At 37.4% G+C, this 18226-nt stretch overlaps 1 protein-coding gene and 1 long non-coding RNA gene across 12 annotated transcripts; both read left to right on the forward strand.

Annotated features, from left to right (window-relative positions):
• Positions 1 to 3068: 3068 nt before the first annotated feature.
• Positions 3069 to 16469, forward strand: tfap4 (transcription factor AP-4 (activating enhancer binding protein 4)). 11 transcript variants are annotated; one of them, XM_077213707.1, is made up of 8 exons: positions 3154 to 3574; positions 7001 to 7166; positions 8400 to 8498; positions 8614 to 8787; positions 10258 to 10416; positions 11301 to 11468; positions 11560 to 11592; positions 13521 to 16469. In XM_077213707.1, the coding sequence occupies exons 1-8, from the start codon at positions 3486 to 3488 to the stop codon at positions 13668 to 13670; spliced, it is 1038 nt and encodes a 345-aa protein (XP_077069822.1). In that variant the 5' UTR covers positions 3154 to 3485; the 3' UTR covers positions 13671 to 16469. The 11 variants fall into 11 exon arrangements, with proteins under 11 accessions (XP_077069824.1, XP_077069822.1, XP_077069828.1 ...); XM_077213708.1 differs by having other exon boundaries at positions 3269 to 3574; positions 8617 to 8787; XM_077213705.1 differs by lacking the exon at positions 3154 to 3574 and adding an exon at positions 4053 to 4647.
• A 1208-nt stretch (positions 16470 to 17677) lies between these two features.
• LOC143722326 (uncharacterized) lies at positions 17678 to 18167 on the forward strand. Its single transcript, XR_013196864.1, has 2 exons — positions 17678 to 17741; positions 18138 to 18167. It is a non-coding gene; the product is annotated as an uncharacterized LOC143722326 (long non-coding RNA).
• Positions 18168 to 18226: the final 59 nt, after the last annotated feature.

Consider the following 18226-nt stretch of genomic DNA (forward strand, 5'->3'; position numbering starts at 1 on the left):
AAAGGATACTGATGGGCCTTTTATTTTTAAGTATAGACCATGCACGCTATATCATGACAAGGGTTTGAATTTTCATTTACATACATTTTGTTAACTATCTTTATTATTATCTTCAAATTCCATGTCCATTACAGTTGGACTATGATATTGGGCTTACATCAGATTCTCATCTTAATGGTTTAAAATTAGTTAGATTAATTTATTTATTTTACCCTTGTTAATTCATATTTTCTTCTGAAAATATACCTCTTGTGTATGCATTCCCAAAATCAGTTTTAATTGTAGTAGAGCTGAACTAGATGACCACTAGATGGCACCTGCCTAAAGCTGCACTGCTACTCAACATGAGCTCCATAAAACAGCATTGAGTAAAAGCAAAAAAATAAATAAATAATACATATCAAATATTAATCTCTCAATAAGCAGCAGTTTTAATGTATTACAATAATGTTGATTTATTGTTAAAATAAAAAAAAAAAAAATAAAATAAAAAATAAAATATATATATATATATATATATATATATATATATATATATATATATATATATATATATATATCTTTATATAGTAAATAAATTAGCAAGCTTCTATCTTTTATTTAAAATATTTCATATTCTCTTCATTTCTTTTATGTCTTTCTCAAATGCTTGACAGATTTCAAGGCATTTGAATAATGTTTTGTCAGCTGCATAAAATGTGTTTCATATGATAATATCTAATATATATTTATATAATTTAGGCATTATTTAAGTCAAGAAATTTGATTTAATATGTCAGAACCAATCTGACTACATTAGGCTACACCAACAAAAGTCCGATAAAGTTCCTCAAAGTCACTTTTTACAGTGTGTGTTTGTACATTGGGTTTCCTAAACCTAAAATCTAATCAGATTTTATGCATAATTATGCAATATATATATATATATATATATATATATATATATATATATATATATATATATAGTACCGGTCAAACGTTTGGAAACATTACTATTTTTAATATTTTTTTGTTTTAATGCTTCTGCTCACCAAAGCTACATTTTTTTTAAATCAAATATACAGAAAATATACGGTATACATATACAATATACAGTAAAATTGTGAAATATTATCACAATTTAAAATAATGATTTCCTCATATAGCTACTGTAAAATGTAATGTATTCCTGTGATCAAAAGCTGATTTTCAGCATCATTACTCCAGTCTTCAGTATCACCTGATCCTTCAGAAATCATTATAAAATTATGATTTATTGTCAATGTTGGAAACAGTTTAATATTGCTTAATATTTTTTTTATAACCTCTGAAACTTTTTTCAGGATTCTTTGATGAATAAAAAATAAAAAACAGAAACAAAAAAAAACAGCATTTATTTAAAATAAAAAAAAACTTTGGTAATAATATACTATACCATTCAAAAGTTTTGGGTCAGTAATTTTCTTTTTTCTTTTAAGGAATTAATACTTTTATTCAGCAAGGGTTTTAAATTGATTTTCAAAAAAGGTGATAGTAAAGATTTATATTTCGAATAAATGCTGTTCTTTTTAACTTTTTATTCATCAATGAATTCTGAAAAAGTATCAGTTTCCACAAACACAACAGCACAACTGTTTCCAACATTGATAATAACTGAGCATTAAATCATCATATTATTTCTGAAAGGTCATGTGACACTAAAGACCGGAGCTGAAAATTCAGCTTTATACATCACATAAATAAATTAGATTTATTTATTTAAAATAGAAAACCATTATTTTTAATTGTAATAATATTTTAAAATATTTTTTAAAAAAACTGTATTTTTGATCAAATAAATGCAGGCTTGACGAGCATAAGAGACTTTCAAAAACATTAAAAATAGTAATGTTTCCAAACTTAGATCTTTTTTAGATTAATTTTAATTTATATTTTTTATTATAATACAAATATTTTTATTTTAATACAAATGTTATTTTACAATATTATTATGTATAAAATAGCATGTATAATTATGTATATTTTATATAAAACACGTAAAAAGTGGAAATATTATGCAGTTGCAAGGAAACTGTGATATCCCTTGTCTCGTGCACGCGTGTTCGTGCGCGTCCGCGTTCTCGCCCTCAGCATGTAACACAGTAAAGCACATTTCCGGGTTCTTCATGACCGCTCCCATTTTGTCTGTGTGTGTGATTTGCGCTTACCGAGTAAGCGATTAGGTAACTCCTCTTCCTCCTCCTACAGCTACAACTTTCATGCACCCAAAATGGTGTTTGAGTGTCAGCCCTCTCTCTTCTCTCTCCTCCTGCCAGCAATGTCAGCTGATCCCGCATGCCCCCCCCCACCCCCCCAGTCAAAGAAAACCAGCCTTCACATTCACTGAGCGATAGAACAGACCGAGAGCAAGAGCATCATCCATTTACAATTGCATTGTGCAGTGATTCTTTTAAACATGTTTACATTCGTTTTCAAATATGACGCGCGCTTACCAAAGGAAATAATCTTTTGCAACTGAGCCAGATAAAATAGGCTCATATATTAATATCATAATATTTTAATGCGTAGACATTTTACATTAAGTTCTTTATTAGCTATAAAAGCTCGCTTAAAAAAATGATAACCCTATTTTACAAGCACTGATCATTTTAACAATACAGCATTCTGCACAGTGCGTTGGCATTTCAGGATCGTGCTTTCAAATACAAAAATAAAACTGTTTATTTAAGATATGTGGGCAATGCAAGACATATATTAATAATTGAATATTCATGCATTGATTTCGCTATAAAAAGCTCACTTACTAATACATGCACTGACTGATTTATTAAATCCACATCACAATCTTAACATAAGCATTATGGTGCTTTGATGCATATAGTTCACACATAAAACAACATATTTATATATATATATATATATATATATATATATATATATATATATATATATATATATATATAATATTACGTGAGTGAGCGAAGCAATAATGCATTTTGGATATGCACAATAGAAATGCGCGCATGAGGCAGATATTTAAATGCATTTAAATGGGTGTATTACAGTGCGCTTTCTGTCATGCAATAAGCGTGAAACAGTCCAGCTGATTACTGGAGAATAATATGGTCTCTGTTGCAATACTCCTTTGTTTACATGCAAGTCCTCCCGTTCGGCGGAAGGAGGCTTTTTGGTAGTGCAGTGCTGTGTGTGATTCCTACCAGCTGTTTCCCGCCTTGAAAGACATCCGATCAGCTGCAAACACACACACACGCACACATGCAGAAGGAGGGAGGGAAAGAGAGCAAGCGAGCGCCACACACACTACGAGGGAACCCCATCAGCTGGAAGAGTAGAGTAACCTTACAACTCAACACTCATCTCACGCGCTCATGCCCGAAATCAGCAGAACACGCTTCTTATTAAATGACAAATAGACGGTTTTGTTTTTTAAATCAATAAAGTACAAGAAGAATCGAGGAGCCAGAGCTGGAGAGAAGAGGGGAAGCATGGAGTATTTCATGGTACCAGCTCAGAAGGTGCCCTCCTTGCAACATTTCAGGAAAACCGAGAAAGAAGTCATAGGGGGCTTGTGCAGGTACGTGAGACCCTCTTTAAAATCATGGCTCTCGAAACGCACACATATGTGCGCGATTGTTTAATCGCGCGCCAACAGCGGCAGTACTAACTACTAGAGTAACATGCACGCATGATTTCTGTGTTATTGTGTACATGCGCCCATCTAGTGGGTTTAGACAGTACGTTACCCGCGCGAGACTCGGTTTTCTAAATTTAATTCATCTTCTGGGGGTCTATGAAACCCCCTTGGCTTGTCAGGTCAGTGTTACCGGTGTAATATCTCGGCGAAATCGATACATTTTGTGTCTAACAAACACAAACCACGTGGTTGCATGCACACACACCACGCTGCTGATCTCGCGCGCGTGTTTAATGTTAGAAACCGCGCATATTTCTTTACACCCATGAATCAGTCGTCATGCATAGAGGTTAACAGGGTAAAAGTATGTTTGGGTTGAAGTTCGCGTGTTCTGGTGTGTGTTTTCGGGGCTTAAGTTATTGTGGGCAGTGCGGCCATGCTTGTGGCTCGTGCATTTGGCGTCGTCTGTTTTTCAATGCAATTAAGTGTTAAACGTATCCAGACTGCCATTGCTCACGATTGTCTCCGATATGAGGTTGAAATAGGCATAACGGGCCAGAAATCTCGCCGTGCGCGCGCTGTGAGAGAGATCAGATGATATTTGGACTCTGCGTCGCTGCTGCCGCATGGACGGAGGAAGCGCGAGAGCGAGGCGCATTGTTGTAATGGCGGACCGTGTCAGCTGTGAACACGATGTTTTTTATTTAGGCCAGCGACTATGTTCGTTATCTCGCTTGATATTTTAGTTTTGGCCCACTGTGAATTAAATGTGAGGTATTTAGAGGTTAGTAAATTAATAACTGGTGTTATTTTAATAAGGGGGTGTGTATGCTGTTGAAGGAAGGCCCCGTCAACACATCTGCGATCCATTCTCAAAAGGGGGCGGGACCAGTGAACCGATTAGCGCAGGGCGTTCTGGGAATTGTAGTTTTTTCAGGCGATGTCAATTGGCTTACATATGATGTCTTCAAAGGGGTCGTTGTTCACGGTGAACTTTGCAGCTCTTTTTACAGGTAATTCCATGTTTCTTCAATAGATAATGAAGGCTTCCAAGGTACAAATAATACACAATTATTTATACAAAAGTCCACACAACACCAAGATAGTAACCTACATGTTTACCCTTTGTTTGTTTATTTGTTTACAGGGACAGTGCACATTAATAAACATGGATGTAAATGTGCCAGAATTTGACACAAATACTATTTTCATCTGTAGACCCTTGACAGACTGTTAAAAAGTCACCAAAACAAGACAAAGCATTAATACATGTTATTATGGTGGTGAAATTATGCTGTAGTTAAAGTATATCTAGTACACTGGCGATTTTATTATTTTTATTTTTGGTTTAAGTTGTCAAGCAAAGGCAATTATTCCTTCACATAATTTCAAAGCGGTCTCAAAACAAAGTCCAGTTTAAACTGAGGGATGCATTAAATTATTATTGTTATTAGAGCATTTAATTTGTGTTGTGATTTAAAACACACAGACAGATGAGTAGTGCTCAGTACTATTTTAGGAATTCAATCTTGTCATATCACTGCTATTATTGTATGATGAAATCATGAATTGAAATTATTATTGTTGTAAAGGAATACATTATTATTATATATTAATTTATTTTTAATAAACTATTTTAATTCTATATTTTATCGCTAGTTTTGCATATTGCTTTGTAATGGAAGTTTTAATTATACCAGTGCAAGTTCTCTCGCCTCGTACTGAAATCAAAATTCTCTTCTGACCGTTTCATTTTCATGCATAAAAGAAGCTGGGTCACATTCATGTGTACGGCTGGAAACGGCTGATCTGTGACCGTATCTCTTGTTCCACTATTGGCTCTTGTTGTGATTTTGGCATGGGATCTGTTTGCCGGGTTTTGAGCCGCTTGGACGTAAGGAAGCGAGCAGGGAAACCTCTCTCTCCCCTCATGTGCTCCTGCACAATTGTTCCCCGTGTTTGTCCTCACGCAGCTGAGGCGCTGTTGATAAGAGAGGCTTTCCAGAGATACCCCGTGAGATGCCCAGACATGGAGGAAGTTCAATTAGGGTTTGATTTCCTCGACCAAAGCACGCGTGTGATCGTGTGAGGCAGAGATTTCCAGGGGCTTGAGTTTAGAGACAATGGACTTGAATGCGCATTCAGGAAAGTCAATATTTTCTACTTCACACTGTTTTGCACTTGTTTTAGGGATGTAAGCAGAACGCATTAATTTTTATTTTATTTTTACATTTATTCAACTTTTATTGAAAGTCAGTATTTATTACTTCACACTCTTATAATCTTTATGTTGCGTTCTTTTTTAGGGATGTAAGCAAGGAAAAATAAAAATAAAATGTTATGTTAGAATGTTCAAAGAAATCCTATAACTCTATTCAACTTTTATTAAATCAGTGTTTAAATATAATTCCAAAACAAAACATTTTGACTGGTTTCCTTTACAAAAGGAATTATTTTATAAAATAAAAATAAAAACAATAACATTGTAATACCACTATTGGTGTTGCCATGGTATTCTTTGAAGTAAATTATAGCATTATTTAAATAACATAATGTTCATAGTAATCAAACTACAATTTCTTTAAGTGCTTTATGACCTCATTAATTAAAGGGTTAGTTCACCCAAAAATGTAAATCCAGTTGTCATTTACTCACCCACTTGTCGTTCCAAACCCGTATGACTTTCGTTTCATCTTCGGGACACAAATGAAGATATTTTTGATGAAATCTGAGAGTTTTCTGAGCTCTGTTTTTGTGACATCAACTTTAAATTTGTAACAGAACTTGGTTAGTCATATTGCTTATTTTGTAGCAATTTTCCAGTTCAAATTACTTTGCAAAATATATATTTTGTATTAAATTATAAATGTTTCATTTGAGTACATTTGCATTAAAGTAACCATAGACTTCCATGGCCTGGTTCCACAGACAGGACTTAGAATAAGCCAGGATTAGACCTTAGTTCAATTAAGGCATTTAAGTGGCTTTTATAAACGTGCCTTAGAAAAAAACATTACTGATGTGGAGACAAAACAATGCTGAAATATTTTAATATATATCAGTGCAAGATGTTTTCAGTTAAAACAGCTTAAACATGCATTTTTGTCTGGGACTAGACTTAAGCCTTGTCTGTGAAACCAGGGGTATCATTCTTTCTACACTTCCATTTTTTTTAAAGTACTTTCACTTCTGCAATAATCTGCCGAGTGTCTTCTTTAAAAAGAGTCCAAAGCATTCACCATTTATCTATGCTCGAAACGGTTAACAGGTTAAATGTAATGTTTATACCTTTTAATTTTCATGTAGTATTTATACCTTTTCATTCATTTGAAGACTAAAGTGCAGTATAACATTTCTTCTTCACAGCTTAGCAAACATTCCCCTCACACCAGAGACGGCGCGGGACCAGGAACGGCGTATTCGGCGGGAAATCGCCAACAGTAATGAGCGCCGGCGCATGCAGAGCATCAACGCTGGCTTCCAGTCGCTGAAAACGCTCATCCCGCATAGCGACGGAGAAAAGCTAAGCAAGGTGAGTCCGACAATCTGGGGAGAGTGGAAAAATCAAGTGCTGATCTCAATGAGTAGTTCTCTCAGAAATGACAATACTTTTATTCACCCTCATGTTGTTCCAAACGCAAATGAGTTTTAAGCTTTAATCAAGGATTGGAAAGCAGTCCATATCACTTACAATGCTAAATTGCAAACACTTCTGAAGACATCTGATAGTTGTTTGAAATGTTTTGAGTCATTGAGCTAAATCAGATCAGTCCAATGTTTGAATGAATCATTCAGAACAGTTTTGTGAGCCATTGCCACCAATGGTCTCTACGATTATCTCGGCTTACAATGCTTTTGATTTGATTGATTTTAAAGTGAATCATTTTTAAGAGTTATATCTTTTGAGAGACCTTTCAAAACTAGTGGCACTTCTACTGCGGATGTTTTTCAGTGAATATGTGGTCCATTCATGTCTTTTGAACCCTTAAGATAGGTTTTCTTTTTAAACGGACTGAAATTTAAGTCATTATTTATTGCTGACCTTCCTGTCTGCTTAATTGCATTGGAAAGGTCTGCATGAACATTATTTTCTGATTAAGGTTAAACAGGTTTGCCTGAGCATTCAAGTAATGACAATGTTCATTTTTGGGGTGAACGGTTAGCAAACATTCTCATTTAAATCTAGATTTGATCTCAGCGTATGGGCCAGCAAATTTTTTTTATTTTAATTTTAATTTTATTTTAATCAAGTTTTTTTGTGTGTGTGTTTTTGAAAGAAGTCTCCTGTTCACCAAGGCTGCATTTATTTGATAAAAGATACAGTAACATTTTGTAATATTATTACAATTTAAAATAACAGTTTTTCTATGTGAATATATACATATATATAGTAAAATGTAATTTATTCCTATGATCAAAGCTGTATTTTCAGCATCATTACTCCAGTCTTCAGTGTCACATGATCCTTAGAAATCATTCTAATATGATGATGTCAAGAAACATTTCTGATTATTATCAATGTTGAAAACAGTTGTGCTGCTTCATATTTTGTGGTAACCTTTTTTCCAGGCTATTTTGATGGATTGAAGAAAGACATTTTCTAACAACTGTCTTTTTTTGATCAATCAACTCATTCTTAAAGCATTCTTGCTGGATAAAACTATTAATTCTTGCCGACCCCAAACTTATGAATGGTAGCGTACTTCTAGCATCCTTCACATCTTACCAGTACATGTATGTAATGTGATCTCTTTCTCTTTCTCAGGCTGCCATCTTACAGCAGACGGCTGAATACATCTTCTCTCTGGAGCAGGAGAAGACACGGCTGCTGCAACAAAACACCCAACTCAAACGCTACATACAGGTGAAGCTCGTGAAACCGTCTTCTCCACTGCATGTCCTGTATCTTCACTCCTCTCTCTCTCTCTCTCACACACTTTCCTTCCTGCCGTCTCACCTTTTCCTCTTCCTGCCCTCAGAAGGAGTTCAGCGGCTCGTCTCCGAAGAGGAGGCGCGCCGAGGAGAAAGATGAAGGGATCGGATCCCCAGATATTCTGGAGGAGGAGAAGGTGGAGGATCTGCGGAGAGAGATGATTGAACTCAGACAACAGCTGGATAAAGAGCGCTCTGTTCGCATGATGCTGGAAGAACAGGTATATCTGTGGCCATATCAGTATTGGGCAATGTTTGTTGCTTAAGTTTTATCTTAAGCAGCAAACACACACTGAGCACACGGTGAACATGCACTGCTTACGGGTGTGTGTTCACAGTGTGTGTGTGTGTGTTCAATATTCACTGCTGTGTATATGTGTGCGCGTGTTCAATATTCACTGCTGTGTGTGTGCACTTGGATGGGTGAAATGCAGGGCACAAATTCAGATTATGGGAAACCATACTTGGCGTCACGTCACTTTCACTTCATCTGTATCAGTCTGAATTAGTACATGTGGCAACTTATTGGACTATTTTTACCGTAGCGGTCAAGTAAAAAAAAAAAAAATCAGCTAGTGTTGGTGGTTTTTATTGTTGTTTTATAAATAGATACCTATCTTATTATATGGTTATCATATACCTGTGTGTGTGTGTATGTTTTTGTTAATTTAAAATAATACTCTCTATCGTTCTCTGTATATAAATATGTGATAGATAGAAATATGCATAGATGGATGGATAGATAGACAGATGGATAGACATATGCAGATGGATAGAAAGATAGATGTATAGCATGAAATACGCACAGACACACACACAAACACACACATATAGATATCTGCAATCTTATTGGCTAAAATTTAAACAAGGATATGCTCAAGAAAATTGTAGGGATTTATGAAGTCATAAATTAATTGTAAACACATTTTAGCTTATTTTTGATCATACAGGTGAAACTCGAAAAATTTGAATATTGTGCAAATGTTATAATTTGGATGAGTATGGCTTACAGCTTATGAAAACCCCAAATTCAAAATCTCAGAACATTTGAATATTACATGAAATCAATAAAAAAAAGGATTTTAAATACAGAAATGTCGGCCCTCTGAAAAGTATAATCAAGCATATGTATATAGTTATATATACTAAATATATTAGTTTCACCTTTTAATTTCAATTACTGAAAAACTGTTGCACGATTTTCACATTTTTTGAGTTTCACCTGTATGCCATCTCCCATTACATAGGGTGTTCTCGTTCATAATAGATTTTTGTCATTGGTATTTGACAAATTTCAATAGAACTCATTAGGTGCAGTTTGATCCGTCACTAAAAGTTTTGATCTCTTTCGTATCTGTATTGATCGTGGCCCGGTGCTGTAGAGTTGTCATCTGTGACATCCGTTATCAAACTTTTCTTTTGCTGCATCGGTTCGCTAAAATTAGCTTGCTTTAGTCTTTGCATATTTAATGAGTTTTCACAGAAGGTGCACAACTCCCCTGAGAGCACGAATCGTTTCTGAACATCCCACTTGAAGTGCAAATTAAACCCCAATCTCTGCTGCTATCCATGAAACTCGCTGAAGAAACTTCCGCAGGCAAAAAAAGAAAAAACGTATTAAGAGGAAACACTGCTCTATACCCTATACCTTCTAGATATGTGCTGACCGAGGGTCTCTGTGTTTCTGTTAGATCCGTTCGTTGGATGCCCACTTGTACCCTGAGAAGCTAAAGGTGATCGCACAGCAGGTCCAGGAACAGCATGTGCAGTCGCAAACTCTGCTCCGCCTCCAACAGCATCAGCAGGAACAGCTGGGAAAAGAGACCAGCACCCCTGCTCGCAGCCCGCTGGTCAGACAGACTCGCTTTCTCGCTCATATCACTGATACACTAACACTGACCGACAGACTAACCGTCATTCAAGTACAGAATAAAAGAGAGGCAATGCAGCTTGTCAACTTGAGTTGATCTGATGTGATGATCCACTAGAGGGCATTAGAAGAGTTAAAGACCACATCAAATGACATTGAGCAAGCCATTTAACTTCTGTAACGTGACCGATTTCTGAGTGACGCAATATTCATATAATAATGTAGGGCGGGACTTCATTTTACCCATCATGTAATATTATTGTTGTCATTTTTTAGTATTGTTTTTATGTGAACCGAGAAATATTTTACAGTATTGTTGAAAAGTTTTGGGTCAGTGAGATTCTAAAATTAGTACTTTTATTCAGAATGGACACAAAAAAAATCATAAAAAGTGACAGTTTTTACAACATTATAAAAAATTTGTTTCAAATAAATGCCGTTCTTTTGAACTTTCTATTCAGCAAAGAGTCCTTAAAAATATCTCAATCCGAAATGTTTCTTGAGCATCAAATCAGCATATTAGAATGATTTCTGAAGGATCATGTGACACTGAAGACTGGAGTAATGATGCTGAAAATTCAGCTTTGATCACATGAATAAATTACACTTTACAATATATGATTTTAAGTTGTAATTATATTTCATAAAACAAATGCAGTCTTGGTGTGCATAAGAGACGTCCTTCAAAAACAAAAAAATCTTACTGACCCAAACTTTTAAGCTAGTGTAAGATTTGTTTTCCTCTTAAATGAGCACTGCTGAATTGTGCACAATAAGACCATAAAAATATAAGAAAGCAAATGTATGCATGAATAAAGTGTAGGTTCTTTGTTCCTTAATTTGTTGTCCTGCTTTATTCGTCAGGTGTTTTCTCCTTCCACGCCGCCTGCACCCACTCATCACGCCACAGTAATCGTCCCCGCCCCTGCGCCGCCCCCCCCTCCCCATCATGTCACCGTGGTTACCATGGGCCCCGCCTCCGTGATCAACGCAGCATCCACATCACGACAGAACTTGGACACCATTGTGCAGGTAAAACGCATGTCTACCCAGCTCCAGGAAAAAGTCATGAATGAGATTTAACTACTTATATGTGGCTTATTGGCCATATATGTTTTCACAGACACTAAGGAACGGCACCCGAATCCATTTAAAAGTGAGTGCAGCGCTACAAACAAGCAGAGAAAACCTGGAGCTTTAAAAAAAAAAAAAAAATCCATTATGAACCACAATTTTTTTTAATCAGAAAATGTTTTCGCTTTAAAGGGTAAGTTCGGCGTTTTACAAGTAAAGCCCTGTTTTAAGATCGTTTCTGATGAAATCGAACGGTTAAGATTAAAATTGGTCACATGCTGCTGTCCCGAGAATTTTAGGTTTTTGTGTTAGCACCCCCCCACCTATACAATCGTTTCATAGGGGCACTGGAACAATCATTCATATAAACGTCTTAAACTTTAGTTTACAAAGACGTGAAACTCACCGAGTGGTCTGGGGTGTTCACTGATATGCTCACGCAAAAATCACAGCAAAAGAAGCTTTCCAACAGGTTTTATCGTAGTTTTTGGAAGAATGTCCGGTTGTGAGGCGTTGGAAAAATAGGTCCACAGTTTTACAACGAATGGTAAAACACCTGTTGGAAAGCTTCTTATGCAGCGATTTTTGCGTGAGCATATCAGTGAACACCCCAGACCACTCGGTGAGTTTCACGTCTTTGTAAACTAAAGTTTAATGCGTTTATATGAATGATTGTTCCAGTGCCCCTATGAAACCATTGTATAGGTGGGGGGGTGCTAACACAAAAACCTAAAATTCTCGGGACAGCAGCATGTGTCCAAATTTTAATCTTAACCGTTCGATTTCATCAGAAACGATCTTAAAACAGGGCTTTACTTGTAAAACGCCGAACTTACCCTTTAAGTATATCGGGGGCTTAAGGATGTACAAAACTATATATTTATGACTCATTTTCAGCTGGATTGTATGAACAATCTAAACAATTTGTCTGTCTAAAAGTAGTTCAGTGATTCCAAAAAAAAAAAAAATGGCAGTGACTGAACGCAGTCTTGCTGCTTTTTAGTAGAGTCAGTATGTTTATTTGTTGAATATCTGTTAATCTATTTTATCTTCTTTTAGTCTTTATTGCACATAACCATTGTAAACCTCACAAAAAAACTGAGCCCTACAGATCATGGATAATAACAGGAATATTCCACTCAGCAAGTGATGCTGACCAGTTTATCTATTTCATGTAGTACACTTGCTAATTTAAGTGTAAAAGTCTTGTTTTTTTGAGAGAGTGTGGGAATGGCACCAATTGACGTGTCTTTGAGGCCTAATAGAGCGCTGTAGTGATGACGTATATTTGTTGGCCAACTTATCACCCTTGTTCCCTTGACAAAAACCCAATAGGATATTTCCATTGGCCTTTGGATTATTGCAGAAAATAAGATCTGTGATCAACAAAACTTTATGATTCTTGCATTTTTTTTTGTTCATCTTGATAATATTCTCAAATGAACACAACTTTTATGAATTTTGAAGCCTAAATGCAATCGTATTTAAACATTTGCTAAATCGTACTACACTGCAATCGAATGACTTCAGCGTCACCTTTACTAGGCTTCCAACTCTTTCAGTCTTTATTTAAAGACTTGGGGCCAGTCGTGGCCTAATGGTTAGAGAGTCAGACTGGTAACCTGAAGGTTGTGGGTTTGATTCTCAATACTGGCCGGAAATGACTGAGGTGCCCTTGAGCAAGGCACCTCAATCACTCCCCGGGCGCCACAGCAAAAGTGGCTGCCCTGTGCTCCAGCTTCTGTTAACCACAGACCGTATTTCAGGCATTTAACCAAAAACCCATTGACTTTGGGATGATTGAATCGGCGGTGCTTCGTTTCTGGGGATTTGGTCTACAAAAATACATCACTCCTGCAGTGCTCTATTACATTCTGTGCAGCTTCACACCTCAACTAGTCTGGCCCGTTTTAGATCATAACAAGCAACTGAACAGAACTTTGATTTATTATGTTTTTGGCTGTTTAGTTGCCAAAGTCACCTTAACAGTTTTGTCCTGTTTTCCCGCAGGCCATCCAGCACATCGAAGGCACGCAGGACAGGATGGTCGTGCCCGAGGAGGAAAAGCGTCGGGCGGTCATCGTCACCCCGGGCCGCGTCCTCACAGACACCGGAGACTCCGACACTGCCTCTGACAACGAAGGATCTGAGGACTGTTAACTGCCCCGGTCACCCCCATCCCCATATCCGCCCCACATGTAACAGGGGTCTCGAAAAGGGGTGAGGGGGTCTGTGGAAGGGCCTCCGCAGAAATACTCTTTCTTTCTCTCTCCTCTCTTCCTGTCGCTGTCTTCTTTACACTCGCATATGGGACTCACAGACTCAATGACTTGAAGGTTTCTTGAAAGGGGGGGGGGGGGGGTAAAACTAAACAAAAACTGAAAGGAAAAAAAGGAAAGTTTACAGGAAATGTGCCGCAAAAACAGAACGAGCACGTTTATGTATACTTGCACAGTACACTATAACTCCATAGCACTGGTAACTTGTTGATACATTCATATGATACAGCTCTTACTCATACTCCGTCGTCTTTAGTTTCACCAACGCACGCTCCCAGGTTAGCGATTTTGTGAGGGGAATCACAAAATCTGTCGGAATCTGCCACAGGTCTTCCAGGCCTCTGCTTCATCACTTCCTGTTCTCCTACATCACTTCCTGTTTTCCTAAATTCTGCCCATAAGAGGGCAGTAGAGTGTTCTGATTGGAGGAATCCCTTTTCTGCGCTACAGGACGTCTCATCTCTCAAAACAAACCCTTTGCCCCACTATCCCGCTCTGGCTGCATCATATTCCTCTTTCCGTTCTGGGGAGGCTTGAAGCATCACTGTGAGCCAATGAGACTTCAGAAACCTGTTCCACACCATGGCTTCCGAAAGTTTAGAGGAAATGTTACTTTTCTGTTGACGTTTTTTTTGTTTTTTTTTTGGCGTAGACACGCCTCTAGGTTTCCCATTTGCTGGCGATTTGTCAAGTTCTCAATAGCGTGACAATGACTGCCACTGCTCAGAGGGGCTTTGTATTGTGCACACTTTTTAAATTACGCAAAGAGGGGGGACTTTGTGCACTTATTGTCGCTCACCTTTACTGGGCTGGGTTCCCAGTACACACGTTAGTGTAGGGTGAAGCACTCCCTCCGTCGCGTCCAAACACCCCCCAACGGTCCTGTCCTTAAAGTCGTAATTTAAAAATTTTGGCCGAGTTTTTTTTAATGTCTTTTGTATGTCAAATGAATGGAATAAGCTAACCGCCAGGTACTCGTACCTGCGAGGAAATTTGTGTCGCTTTTAGCGCATTTGCTAATATGAGCATACCTTTTTTTTTTTTTTTTTTTAAGGAAGTGTGGAAATAGCACTACCAGGGTTGTCGTGGCCCGATTTCAGCCTATGCAGCTCTTTTGGTTCTCGCCCGCCCCCCTTTGAGAGGATCTTCGTGGCCACTTTGCTCTTCTCCCAGAAGTATTGTCATGTCCATTCGTCGTCCAAGTCGTGTCAGATGCTCTCTGCGGCGTATGTGAGAGTGACTAGCCCGTAATCTTGCGCTCTGGCTCTATGCACTCTGCTCGCTTGAATGTTCTAGTTTCCCTGTATTTCCAGGCGTTCGTACGCGCCACAGATAATCACATGGACAGCAAGGTGGTGCTACTCCTGCTTGAACTCTCCAGATAAGCCAGGGGTGTCCAGTCCTGCTTCTGGAAGGCCATTGTCCTGCAAAGTTTAGCTCCGTTCCCAATTAAGCACACCTGAAACAGGTGTTGTATGGGATCTCAGCAGTGCGTTTGCCCTCCAGGACCAGGATTGGAGACACCTGGAATAAGCCATGCGATACTGTGAACTCTTCATGCCCCTGGTGGGACTGAGAGATGTATCCCATGCCGAACAATGGCCTGTGGCTTGCCTTAACTCAGCTTCGGTGTGCACTGTGAGGCACAGAGGCCTGCCTTAAGCTTTAGCCCTGAAGATGGCGCTAGAGAGAGAGAGGCGTAACACGCCCATGTTCATCTCTTCTCGCAGTTGATGTTTCCAAACATTCCAGATCAATCTACCGTTGTGTTTTGGATTGCGTTGCCGGCGCTGAAGTCGGCAAGATTTGGCCATAGAGGAAGATGAGAAGTGTCTCTTCTTTTTTTGCATTCGAAAGAGTGCATGTCCCCCTTCCCTTATGAAATATTACAGGGAATCTTTTTGCTGCTGGACAGATTTAGTTTTTTTTCCTTCTGGCTCTGTGGACCTTGTCATTCATATTGCGGTAAAAACTGCTGGGAATCAGGGCTTCCAGAAGAATGGGATGATCTTATACTGGCCGATTTTTTTTTTTTCTCGCGCTTTTTATATTTGGATAATGGTTTGCTTGGGTTACAGAGACTAGTGTCCTGCTTGTGCTGTCTTTGTTTTTTCACGTTAAGTCTGTAATAACGGTTTTGTCTTTGCGAAAAAGTCTCTTTCGCCCACCCGCGTTTGAACATTTCCTCTACCGAAGCCACAGGGTGTCTATTTTTTTGTGTATTTTCTACTCACAAAAATCACTGTAAGAAAATCCTGAGGACATATCAGAGGTTGGGTGTGTCGAGTGAAACGGGGGTGATTTTATGAACCTGAAGCACTTACTGTAGTATAACGAGGAGTGACTCTTATTTTCAAAGAGATGTTCTCTTCGACCGAAGCTCTTCTCGCTGTGATTTTTGAACCACACGGCTGTGTTTAATCCTCAACGTTTGTCCTGGCACACCACATGTCCTCTGGGCCGTCTCCGCAGTCTCCAGACTTGTCCTGTCTCTCATCTTCTCCCTCTTTTATTGTCTGTCATCTCTATTTTTTTTTGTTTCTATTTTTGTTGTTTCTCTTTATGTGGGACAGTCAGTCCGTTTGGTTGAGAAGCTATTGTATTTTTTTTTAAACTGGGGAAAAGAGGCTTGTGCCTTTGTAAAAACAGAATAATAAAGTTTGTACTTTGTTTTTTACAATTTCTCTGTGTATTGTCTAGTTATTTATTCGTCTTCTATATAAAAGGGTCTGTAAAAGAAAACTGGCCCCTAATTGAGCCTGTTTTCTCTCAAGTGTTTTTTTTTTCTCCGAAGGTTTTGGTTCCTTTCCACTGCCACTTTAAGAAATGTAATATTCAGTAATGTTATGAATTTAACTGCACTAATGCTATTGGATGAGAGCACAATTTGAACTGAATTGAGTTGGATATAATAACACTATTGCCTTTTGTAGATCTGCTTTTTTGCTGAAATTGAGTTTTTCATAACTGATTACTTTTAATACAGCAAAGGCCCGTTCACACCGATAACGATAAAGCCACAGAGAAACAATATAGTTGGAATCACTTTCACAACAATTTTTTTCCAGCTGATGAACAATAAAAACATTGACAAACGGCAGTGTGCACTTAGAATAAACAACATTATTGTGCATTTAAGTGGATGATAATAATAATATAGTTATTAATTATAGTTATCGTTCTTGGTGTGATCACTCTTATTTTACGGTTTATTAATTGTGAAACGATCTGTATAAAGTGATATAAATATATAAACAATAAATGTGACAATGTATCGAGTAACAAATCATTTCAACTTTAACATTCAAAGCTATATTTTTAAATGTAAGAGACGTGTTGCTGTGGCATTTGGGTGCCTCATAAATAGACAAGCTTATTTCTGTCGGGTTATTCTCACTACTTGAGTGTGACGTATGTGAGCAAAGATCATAAACCCTGAGTGCTTGAAGAATGTTTTAAGATTCCCTCGAAGATGTTGACGTGTATTATAACATCTAATCTAGATGCCACATCTAAAACTGAATCAATTTGGTTTCACTTTCAAATTTTCACTCTTAGTTGAACTCTTAGTTCACTTTCTCGTTTTGGTTTTGTTAGTATTAATGCACAAAATAGTATAATTTTAAAATGGTTTAAAGGTGTCATTTTTTAGCAGTCCAGTGTTATTGCTGTTTTATTAGTATGTTTGTTTATTGGGTAGGTTAGATTAGAATTTAAGTTCTGGTTTCACTTTATTTTGATGGTCCCTTTAACACATTCTGTTGACTAAGTAAAGTTGCACCTACATGTCTACTAACTCAATAGAGTATTAGTATACTGTTAGGGTTAGAATAAAGTGGCATGTAGTTTTAAAGTTACTTATAGTCAGTAGAATGTCTGTTGGGGAGCATGCAGCATCATAATAAAGAGTTAACAGAGATTAAGCAGAGAGTAAACATATACTGTAATGAGAGTTAGTTGACATGTAGTTGCAAAGTTACTTATAATCAAAAGGGACCATCAAAATACAGTGTTACCCAGATTTTATAATCTATCATGTATCTAAAACTAAAATTAATGAGCAATTTTTATTTTTAGTTAGTTTTGGAGTCCTAAAATGTATTTTACTTTTATTTTTTACTAACTTCTTTCACCATGTTTCTGGTCTAAGTTTCACAATGAACATTTCTGGAGAAGCATAGTATATTGGAGTCATGCAGTTAATTAGTTTTAACTGTCTTATTATTAAATTGCTCATTTATAATGGATTTGCATAATTGTTCTTAATCCCAGACTAAGCAACAGAAACAACAACCTGTTTGAATCACTTTTGTCTTTTACAAATGAATTGTGCGTGTACATTTTACAGTGCATTCACGGGATTAAAGAAGAGAAGGTTCATGTGCCTGTGAAGTGCTTGAGTCGGTGTCTGCGGTGTAATGATAAGGCGTTAATCTC

The sequence above is a fragment of the Siphateles boraxobius genome, unplaced genomic scaffold (assembly GCF_051911475.1).
Source record: "Siphateles boraxobius isolate OS27281-9 unplaced genomic scaffold, OSU_SipBor_1 66, whole genome shotgun sequence".
NCBI classification, from domain to species: Eukaryota; Metazoa; Chordata; class Actinopteri; order Cypriniformes; family Leuciscidae; genus Siphateles; species Siphateles boraxobius.